General features: G+C 31.7%; 1 protein-coding gene across 1 annotated transcript in view; it reads right to left on the bottom strand.

Moving 5' to 3' along the window:
- LOC125662680 (ATP-binding cassette sub-family F member 3-like) overlaps positions 1 to 12,596 on the bottom strand; it is a 35,792-nt gene that overhangs the window by 3,280 nt on the left and 19,916 nt on the right. The window contains exons 12-15 of the mRNA XM_048894988.2: positions 12,294 to 12,494; positions 11,896 to 11,972; positions 11,766 to 11,810; positions 1,016 to 1,145 (exon numbers count right to left, since the gene is read on the bottom strand). Coding sequence (XP_048750945.1) covers positions 1,016 to 1,145; positions 11,766 to 11,810; positions 11,896 to 11,972; positions 12,294 to 12,494 — 453 coding nt within the window. The remainder of the gene's footprint in view (positions 1 to 1,015; positions 1,146 to 11,765; positions 11,811 to 11,895; positions 11,973 to 12,293; positions 12,495 to 12,596) is intronic.

Below are 12,596 nucleotides of genomic sequence, written 5' to 3'. Positions count from 1 at the left end.
TTGTGCAAAAATCATGAAATGACAATTTTCCCACAGCTTTTTCAAAATTTGTTGCATAGTTGAATGTATGAACTTTGCAAAAATAACAATTATCTAAAGTTAAAAATTCTTGTTTTAATGCGAAAATTAAAAAATTTTGATGGCCTATACAAAAACATTGAGTCTTCTTTCTGTCTTCAGACACATGCACATAGATGGTAAACAGTGCAGCATGTCGTCCAGTGAGAGAAAGTGTAGCAGATAGACCCAGAATTTCGACAGATTCTGAGAGAAAAGAGGAAAAAATAGAATAAAATAAAACTCAAAAGTGAACTAAATTAACGTTTGGATCAGTATGGCCATTGGAAAACCCAAGCATTCGGAGAAACGCGTGCAGGACTCAGTGGCCGATCCAGGATTTTGGAAGGGGGCATGTGAAAGCCAAGTATTTGCTAAAGTACTATGCCATTTTGGATGCCAAAAAATTCTGGAGTTTTGCTCACAATTTGTGGCGAAAAAAGGGTGGAGAGTCCTGGTCCCCCTGTAAACCTGCCACTTGGACTAGCGAAGACACTGTTTTAAAAGCATTTTTATCTGAACACGTCACGTGTTAAGTTTAAAAACATTGGTCAATAGGAACATGGAGGGGTTTCTGCTAAAATAATGATTTATAATTACTTAATTATAAGAAGCAGGGAATAATCTTATACTTGAAAGCTTGCACCTCCTAGGGGTATTTAACACCTTTGCTGTCATTCAAAATCAAGTGATGTAAATATGCATTTAAAAGTCCAAGTAAGTATAAAGAAATCTTTGAATTTTGGATGATCTTCACAGTTGAGAGCAAATTGATGCATTCATAAGACTTTAATCATTTTATCAATGTGTTTTAAAAACCACTTGATTAAAATGTGGAAAATGAGCTGTAGTGTCTCTTTAATATACTAGGTCAATCAAATCATGTACACAATCCTATTCTTCATCAAACCTGAGATTCAAAATTTGAATTTTTGATTGGACCATACATTAAACTTACAATACAGATCCTGGAGTCAGACTGAGTGTTGAGATTGATATTTTTAAATATGGGTTTCTCCTTCGTGTAGTAAAAGTCTAATTCATCCAGCTGTAACACATTCTGTTGTAGGTATTCACAGTCAGTAAATCTGAAAAGAAATAAACAATGGAAATTATATCCACTTGGGAGAAAATAGATATATTTTTGTAAGATATGCAAAACTTGTAACAATGCAACAAATATCACCAGAGAATGAGATTTTAGTTCAAAGGACTTGGGACACCAAGATACTAAATTAGTCTTGTCTCCAAATTTAACAATTTTTCTCAGATGAAAGGTCACAGTTTACACTTTCTATAACATTTTAATTTTTGCTAGCATCTCAATTCATTTTTCATTTAGACCTACACTTAGTGCTCAGGGTCACAGCAGTGATGGTTCTTTAATGTGCCAACAACTGCCACAACACAGGACCTCCATTTTTAAGGTCATATCCGAGAGCTGTGACTCACTTCGACATGCTGAGAGTTTGGTGAAGAAGCAATTACTACCTATATTTACATCTAAGGTTTCATGCAGCTATGGCATGAGCGGGGCTTCAACTAACAACCTCCCAATCACTAATCAAACGCTCTACTACTGAGCTATTGTGATCGGTGCTTGTCTTGAAAATGTCTCCAGCTGTCATTTCACAATTTAAAAGTGGTTGTAAGTAAAGACATACGTTACAAGTGCAGTGTATAATAAGCATATACATGTAATAACGTTCTTACTTCAGTGTGACAGATACATGTAATAATGTTCTTACTTCAGTGTAACATATACATGTAATAATGTTCTTACTTCAGTGTAACATATACATGTAATAATGTTCTTACTTCAGTGTAACATATACATGTAATAACGTTCTTACTTCAGTGTAACATATACATGTAATAATGTTCTTACTTCAGTGTAACAGATACATGTAATAATGTTCTTACTTCAGTGTAACATATACATGTAATAACATTCTTACTTCAGTGTGACAGATACATGTAATAATGTTCTTACTTCAGTGTGACAGATACATGTAATAATGTTCTTACTTCAGTGTGACAGATACATGTAATAATGTTCTTACTTCAGTGTGACAGATACATGTAATAATGTTCTTACTTCAGTGTAACATATACATGTAATAATGTTCTTACTTCAGTGTAACATATACATGTAATAATGTTCTTACTTCAGTGTAACATATACATGTAATAACATTCTTACTTCAGTGTGACAGATACATGTAATAATGTTCTTACTTCAGTGTAACATATACATGTAATAACATTCTTACTTCAGTGTGACAGATACATGTAATAATGTTCTTACTTCAGTGTAACATATACATGTAATAATGTTCTTACTTCAGTGTAACATATACATGTAATAATGTTCTTACTTCAGTGTGACAGATACATGTAATAATGTTCTTACTTCAGTGTAACATATACATGTAATAATGTTCTTACTTCAGTGTGACAGATACATGTAATAATGTTCTTACTTCAGTGTAACATATACATGTAATAACATTCTTACTTCAGTGTGACAGATACATGTAATAATGTTCTTACTTCAGTGTAACATATACATGTAATAATGTTCTTACTTCAGTGTAACAGATACATGTAATAATGTTCTTACTTCAGTGTAACATATACATGTAATAATGTTCTTACTTCAGTGTAACATATACATGTAATAACATTCTTACTTCAGTGTGACAGACACATGTAATAACATTCTTACTTCAGTGTAACATATACATGTAATAACATTCTTACTTCAGTGTGACATATACATGTAATATTTAACGTTCTTACTTCAGTGTGACAGACACATGTAATAACATTCTTACTTCAGTGTAACATATACATGTAATAATGTTCTTACTTCAGTGTAACATATACATGTAATAACATTCTTACTTCAGTGTGACAGACACATGTAATAACATTCTTACTTCAGTGTGACAGATACATGTAATAACATTCTTACTTCAGTGTGACAGATACATGTAATAATGTTCTTACTTCAGTGTGACAGACACATGTAATAATGTTCTTACTTCAGTGTAACATATACATGTAATAACATTCTTACTTCAGTGTAACATATACATGTAATAATGTTCTTACTTCAGTGTAACAGATACATGTAATAATGTTCTTACTTCAGTGTAACAGATACATGTAATAATGTTCTTACTTCAGTGTGACAGACACATGTAATAACATTCTTACTTCAGTGTGACAGATACATGTAATAATGTTCTTACTTCAGTGTGACAGATACATGTAATAACATTCTTACTTCAGTGTGACAGATACATGTAATAATGTTCTTACTTCAGTGTAACAGATACATGTAATAATGTTCTTACTTCAGTGTGACAGACACATGTAATAACATTCTTACTTCAGTGTAACAGATACATGTAATAACATTCTTACTTCAGTGTGACAGATACATGTAATAACATTCTTACTTCAGTGTGACAGATACATGTAATAATGTTCTTACTTCAGTGTGACATATACATGTAATAATGTTCTTACTTCAGTGTAACATATACATGTAATAACATTCTTACTTCAGTGTAACATATACATGTAATAATGTTCTTACTTCAGTGTAACAGATACATGTAATAATGTTCTTACTTCAGTGTGACATATACATGTAATAATGTTCTTACTTCAGTGTAACATATACATGTAATAACATTCTTACTTCAGTGTAACATATACATGTAATAACATTCTTACTTCAGTGTGACAGATACATGTAATAATGTTCTTACTTCAGTGTGACATATACATGTAATAACATTCTTACTTCAGTGTGACATATACATGTAATAATGTTCTTACTTCAGTGTGACATATACATGTAATAACATTCTTACTTCAGTGTGACAGATACATGTAATAATGTTCTTACTTCAGTGTGACAGATACATGTAATAACATTCTTACTTCAGTGTGACAGACACATGTAATAACATTCTTACTTCAGTGTGACAGATACATGTAATAATGTTCTTACTTCAGTGTGACAGACACATGTAATAACATTCTTACTTCAGTGTGACAGATACATGTAATAACATTCTTACTTCAGTGTGACAGACACATGTAATAATGTTCTTACTTCAGTGTGACAGACACATGTAATAACATTCTTACTTCAGTGTGACAGACACATGTAATATTTAACATTCTTACTTCAGTGTGACAGACACATGTAATAACATTCTTACTTCAGTGTGACAGATACATGTAATAATGTTCTTACTTCAGTGTGACAGACACATGTAATAGCGTTCTTACTTCAGTGTGACAGACACATGTAATAACGTTCTTACTTCAGTGTAACAGATACATGTAATAACATTCTTACTTCAGTGTAACATATACATGTAATAATGTTCTTACTTCAGTGTGACATATACATGTAATAATGTTCTTACTTCAGTGTGACAGACACATGTAATAACGTTCTTACTTCAGTGTAACAGATACATGTAATAATGTTCTTACTTCAGTGTGACAGACACATGTAATAGCGTTCTTACTTCAGTGTGACAGATGCATGTAATAATGTTCTTACTTCAGTGTGACAGATACATGTAATATTTAACGTTCTCACTTCAGTGTGACATATACATGTAATAACATTCTTACTTCAGTGTGACAGACACATGTAATAATGTTCTTACTTCAGTGTGACAGATACATGTAATAATGTTCTTACTTCAGTGTGACAGATACATGTAATAATGTTCTTACTTCAGTGTGACAGATACATGTAATAATGTTCTTACTTCAGTGTGACAGATGCATGTAATAATGTTCTTACTTCAGTGTGACAGATACATGTAATATTTAACGTTCTTACTTCAGTGTGACATATACATGTAATAACATTCTTACTTCAGTGTGACAGATACATGTAATATTTAACATTCTTACTTCAGTGTGACAGACACATGTAATAATGTTCTTACTTCAGTGTGACAGACACATGTAATAATGTTCTTACTTCAGTGTGACAGACACATGTAATAGCGTTCTTACTTCAGTGTGACAGACACATGTAATAACGTTCTTACTTCAGTGTAACAGATACATGTAATAACATTCTTACTTCAGTGTGACAGACACATGTAATAACGTTCTTACTTCAGTGTAACAGATACATGTAATAATGTTCTTACTTCAGTGTGACAGACACATGTAATAGCGTTCTTACTTCAGTGTGACAGATGCATGTAATAATGTTCTTACTTCAGTGTGACAGATACATGTAATATTTAACGTTCTTACTTCAGTGTGACATATACATGTAATAACATTCTTACTTCAGTGTGACAGACACATGTAATAATGTTCTTACTTCAGTGTGACAGATACATGTAATAATGTTCTTACTTCAGTGTGACAGATACATGTAATAATGTTCTTACTTCAGTGTGACAGATACATGTAATAATGTTCTTACTTCAGTGTGACAGATGCATGTAATAATGTTCTTACTTCAGTGTGACAGATACATGTAATATTTAACGTTCTTACTTCAGTGTGACATATACATGTAATAACATTCTTACTTCAGTGTGACAGACACATGTAATAATGTTCTTACTTCAGTGTGACAGATACATGTAATAATGTTCTTACTTCAGTGTGACAGATACATGTAATAATGTTCTTACTTCAGTGTGACAGATACATGTAATAATGTTCTTACTTCAGTGTGACAGACACATGTAATAACGTTCTTACTTCAGTGTAACAGATGCATGTAATAATGTTCTTACTTCAGTGTGACAGATACATGTAATAATGTTCTTACTTCAGTGTGACAGATACATGTAATAATGTTCTTACTTCAGTGTGACAGATACATGTAATAATGTTCTTACTTCAGTGTGACAGACACATGTAATAGCGTTCTTACTTCAGTGTGACAGATGCATGTAATAATGTTCTTACTTCAGTGTGACAGATACATGTAATATTTAACGTTCTTACTTCAGTGTGACATATACATGTAATAACATTCTTACTTCAGTGTGACAGACACATGTAATAATGTTCTTACTTCAGTGTGACAGATACATGTAATAATGTTCTTACTTCAGTGTGACAGATACATGTAATAATGTTCTTACTTCAGTGTGACAGATACATGTAATAATGTTCTTACTTCAGTGTGACAGATACATGTAATAACATTCTTACTTCAGTGTGACAGACACATGTAATAACATTCTTACTTCAGTGTGACAGATACATGTAATATTGTTCTTACTTCAGTGTGACAGACACATGTAATAATGTTCTTACTTCAGTGTAACATATACATGTAATAGCGTTCTTACTTCAGTGTGACAGATACATGTAATAATGTTCTTACTTCAGTGTGACAGATACATGTAATAATGTTCTTACTTCAGTGTGACAGATACATGTAATATTGTTCTTACTTCAGTGTGACAGATACATGTAATAGCGTTCTTACTTCAGTGTAACAGATACATGTAATAGCGTTCTTACTTCAGTGTGACATATACATGTAATAACGTTCTTACTTCAGTGTAACAGATACATGTAATAATGTTCTTACTTCAGTGTGACAGATGCATGTAATAATGTTCTTACTTCAGTGTGACAGACACATGTAATAACATTCTTACTTCAGTGTGACAGACACATGTAATATTTAACATTCTTACTTCAGTGTGACAGACACATGTAATAACATTCTTACTTCAGTGTGACAGATACATGTAATAACATTCTTACTTCAGTGTGACATATACATGTAATATTTAACGTTCTTACTTCAGTGTGACAGACACATGTAATAACATTCTTACTTCAGTGTGACAGATACATGTAATATTTAACGTTCTTACTTCAGTGTAACATATACATGTAATAATGTTCTTACTTCAGTGTAACAGATACATGTAATAATGTTCTTACTTCAGTGTAACAGATACATGTAATAATGTTCTTACTTCAGTGTGACAGATACATGTAATAACATTCTTACTTCAGTGTAACATATACATGTAATAATGTTCTTACTTCAGTGTGACAGATGCATGTAATAACATTCTTACTTCAGTGTAACATATGCATGTAATAATGTTCTTACTTCAGTGTGACAGATACATGTAATAATGTTCTTACTTCAGTGTAACATATACATGTAATAATGTTCTTACTTCAGTGTGACAGATGCATGTAATAACATTCTTACTTCAGTGTGACATATACATGTAATAACATTCTTACTTCAGTGTGACAGACACATGTAATATTTAACGTTCTTACTTCAGTGTAACAGATACATGTAATAATGTTCTTACTTCAGTGTAACAGATACATGTAATAATGTTCTTACTTCAGTGTGACAGATACATGTAATAATGTTCTTACTTCAGTGTGACAGATACATGTAATAACATTCTTACTTCAGTGTGACAGATACATGTAATAACATTCTTACTTCAGTGTGACAGACACATGTAATAACATTCTTACTACAGTGTGACAGATACATGTAATAATGTTCTTACTTCAGTGTGACAGATACATGTAATAACATTCTTACTTCAGTGTAACATATACATGTAATAGCATTCTTACTTCAGTGTGACAGATACATGTAATAACATTCTTACTACAGTGTGACAGATACATGTAATAATGTTCTTACTTCAGTGTGACAGATACATGTAATAATGTTCTTACTTCAGTGTGACAGATACATGTAATAATGTTCTTACTTCAGTGTGACAGATACATGTAATAATGTTCTTACTTCAGTGTGACAGACACATGTAATAATGTTCTTACTTCAGTGTGACAGACACATGTAATAACATTCTTACTTCAGTGTGACAGACACATGTAATAATGTTCTTACTTCAGTGTGACAGATACATGTAATAACATTCTTACTTCAGTGTGACAGATACATGTAATATTTAACGTTCTTACTTCAGTGTGACAGACACATGTAATATTTAACATTCTTACTTCAGTGTGACAGACACATGTAATAACATTCTTACTTCAGTGTGACAGACACATGTAATAACATTCTTACTTCAGTGTGACAGATACATGTAATAACATTCTTACTACAGTGTGACAGATACATGTAATAATGTTCTTACTTCAGTGTGACAGATACATGTAATAATGTTCTTACTTCAGTGTGACAGATACATGTAATAATGTTCTTACTTCAGTGTGACAGATACATGTAATAATGTTCTTACTTCAGTGTGACAGACACATGTAATAATGTTCTTACTTCAGTGTGACAGATACATGTAATAATGTTCTTACTTCAGTGTAACATATACATGTAATAACATTCTTACTTCAGTGTGACAGATACATGTAATAACATTCTTACTTCAGTGTGACAGACACATGTAATAACGTTCTTACTTCAGTGTGACAGATACATGTAATAATGTTCTTACTTCAGTGTGACAGATACATGTAATAATGTTCTTACTTCAGTGTGACAGATACATGTAATAATGTTCTTACTTCAGTGTGACAGATACATGTAATAATGTTCTTACTTCAGTGTGACAGATACATGTAATAATGTTCTTACTTCAGTGTGACAGATACATGTAATAATGTTCTTACTTCAGTGTGACATATACATGTAATAATGTTCTTACTTCAGTGTGACAGATACATGTAATAATGTTCTTACTTCAGTGTGACAGATACATGTAATAATGTTCTTACTTCAGTGTGACAGATACATGTAATATTTAACGTTCTTACTTCAGTGTGACAGATGCATGTAATAACGTTCTTACTTCAGTGTGACAGATACATGTAATAATGTTCTTACTTCAGTGTGACAGATACATGTAATAATGTTCTTACTTCAGTGTAACAGATACATGTAATAATGTTCTTACTTCAGTGTGACAGATACATGTAATAATTTTCTTACTTCAGTGTAACAGATACATGTAATAATGTTCTTACTTCAGTGTAACAGATACATGTAATAATGTTCTTACTTCAGTGTAACAGATACATGTAATAACATTCTTACTTCAGTGTGACAGATACATGTAATAATGTTCTTACTTCAGTGTGACATATACATGTAATAACATTCTTACTTCAGTGTGACAGATACATGTAATAATGTTCTTACTTCAGTGTAACAGACACATGTAATAACATTCTTACTTCAGTGTAACAGACACATGTAATAACATTCTTACTTCAGTGTAACATATACATGTAATAATGTTCTTACTTCAGTGTAACAGATACATGTAATAATGTTCTTACTTCAGTGTGACAGACACATGTAATAATGTTCTTACTTCAGTGTGACAGATGCATGTAATATTTAACGTTCTTACTTCAGTGTAACATATACATGTAATAATGTTCTTACTTCAGTGTGACAGATACATGTAATAATGTTCTTACTTCAGTGTGACATACATGTAATATTTAACGTTCTTACTTCAGTGTAACAGATACATGTAATAGCGTTCTTACTTCAGTGTAACAGATACATGTAATAGCGTTCTTACTTCAGTGTGACAGATACATGTAATAATGTTCTTACTTCAGTGTGACATATACATGTAATAACATTCTTACTTCAGTGTGACAGATACATGTAATAATGTTCTTACTTCAGTGTGACATATACATGTAATAACATTCTTACTTCAGTGTGACAGATACATGTAATAATGTTCTTACTTCAGTGTAACAGACACATGTAATAACATTCTTACTTCAGTGTAACAGACACATGTAATAACATTCTTACTTCAGTGTAACATATACATGTAATAATGTTCTTACTTCAGTGTAACAGATACATGTAATAATGTTCTTACTTCAGTGTAACATATACATGTAATAACGTTCTTACTTCAGTGTAACAGATACATGTAATAATGTTCTTACTTCAGTGTAACATATACATGTAATAACGTTCTTACTTCAGTGTAACAGATACATGTAATAATGTTCTTACTTCAGTGTAACAGACACATGTAATAATGTTCTTACTTCAGTGTGACAGATACATGTAATAATGTTCTTACTTCAGTGTGACAGATACATGTAATAATGTTCTTACTTCAGTGTGACAGATACATGTAATAATGTTCTTACTTCAGTGTGACATATACATGTAATAATGTTCTTACTTCAGTGTGACAGATACATGTAATAATGTTCTTACTTCAGTGTGACAGATACATGTAATAACATTCTTACTTCAGTGTGACATATACATGTAATAATGTTCTTACTTCAGTGTGACAGATACATGTAATAATGTTCTTACTTCAGTGTAACATATACATGTAATAATGTTCTTACTTCAGTGTGACAGATACATGTAATAATGTTCTTACTTCAGTGTAACATATACATGTAATAACATTCTTACTTCAGTGTGACAGATACATGTAATAACATTCTTACTTCAGTGTGACATATACATGTAATATTTAACGTTCTTACTTCAGTGTGACAGACACATGTAATAACATTCTTACTTCAGTGTGACAGACACATGTAATAACATTCTTACTTCAGTGTAACATATACATGTAATAATGTTCTTACTTCAGTGTGACAGATACATGTAATAATGTTCTTACTTCAGTGTGACAGATACATGTAATAACATTCTTACTTCAGTGTAACATATACATGTAATAATGTTCTTACTTCAGTGTGACAGATACATGTAATATTTAACGTTCTTACTTCAGTGTGACAGATACATGTAATAATGTTCTTACTTCAGTGTGACAGATACATGTAATAATGTTCTTACTTCAGTGTAACATATACATGTAATAATGTTCTTACTTCAGTGTGACAGATACATGTAATAACATTCTTACTTCAGTGTGACATATACATGTAATATTTAACGTTCTTACTTCAGTGTGACAGACACATGTAATAACGTTCTTACTTCAGTGTGACAGACACATGTAATAATGTTCTTACTTCAGTGTGACAGACACATGTAATAACATTCTTACTTCAGTGTGACAGATACATGTAATAATGTTCTTACTTCAGTGTGACAGATGCATGTAATATTTAACGTTCTTACTTCAGTGTAACATATACATGTAATAACGTTCTTACTTCAGTGTAACATATACATGTAATAACATTCTTACTTCAGTGTAACATATACATGTAATAACATTCTTACTTCAGTGTGACAGATACATGTAATATTTAACGTTCTTACTTCAGTGTGACATATACATGTAATAACATTCTTACTTCAGTGTGACAGACACATGTAATAATGTTCTTACTTCAGTGTGACAGATACATGTAATAATGTTCTTACTTCAGTGTGACAGACACATGTAATAATGTTCTTACTTCAGTGTAACAGATGCATGTAATAATGTTCTTACTTCAGTGTGACAGATACATGTAATAACATTCTTACTTCAGTGTGACAGACACATGTAATAATGTTCTTACTTCAGTGTAACAGATACATGTAATAATGTTCTTACTTCAGTGTGACAGATACATGTAATAATGTTCTTACTTCAGTGTGACAGATGCATGTAATATTTAACGTTCTTACTTCAGTGTAACATATACATGTAATAACGTTCTTACTTCAGTGTAACAGATACATGTAATAGCGTTCTTACTTCAGTGTGACTTTACTTTCTTTCTCAATTGGCTTCAATTCTGGCCTGAAAATAATAAACACACAGTACAATAACATGTTAGAACAGAGTTAGGAAAAGGCAAATCTATTCCTAAATGATGTGAACTTACAGTTTTTCTAACAGCTTCAGTTTGCTCTGTACTTGGGATGCCCTATTTGCATTGTATCGGAACCTATCTATAAACACCTGGAATCAAAGCCAATTAGGACAATTAATTGAAACCTATCTATAAACACCTGGAATCAAAGTAAAATACACTCAGGACAATTAATCAGGTATTTCAAGTCAGCACCTTACAATCCCCTAAAAATTGTTCCTTGCATCTTAATTTCTGACTACAACAACTATCTTCACAATAAGCCATAACATTCTAAATACATTACCAGTACTGCATCTTGACGCTTGCAGATATTAGCTCTTTGCATATTAGTACATGTATTAAAATCAAGAAGTAGGATATATACTGGTAAGTAATTGTAAGAAATTAAAAAGTATTCTAAAGTAAACCTGTATATGGTCTCTGTATTCTTTCTGAGCTTCATACTCTTTCTGTTGACTTTTCTGCCTTTCTTCGCGAGTTTTGTTAAATGACTCGTAGTTACCACGGTAATTGTCTATTGCACCATTGTGTAAGTGTAAAATGTCTGTGGCCACCGAGTTTAAAAAGGATCGGTCGTGAGACACAACCAGAATTGTTGATTTCCAAGTCTGAAATAGTACAAGTGTGAGGATTACACATAGACATGATTGAGCAAAGAGTTTATGCCTGAAAATATCAAATTAAAAAACCTTAGCTGGCACTTCTTGCAT

The sequence above is a fragment of the Ostrea edulis genome, chromosome 1 (genome assembly GCF_947568905.1).
Source record: "Ostrea edulis chromosome 1, xbOstEdul1.1, whole genome shotgun sequence".
Lineage (NCBI taxonomy): Eukaryota > Metazoa > Mollusca > Bivalvia > Ostreida > Ostreidae > Ostrea > Ostrea edulis.
Note: the sequence above shows the minus strand (reverse complement) of the source record. Positions and strands in the feature narration are given on the sequence as shown.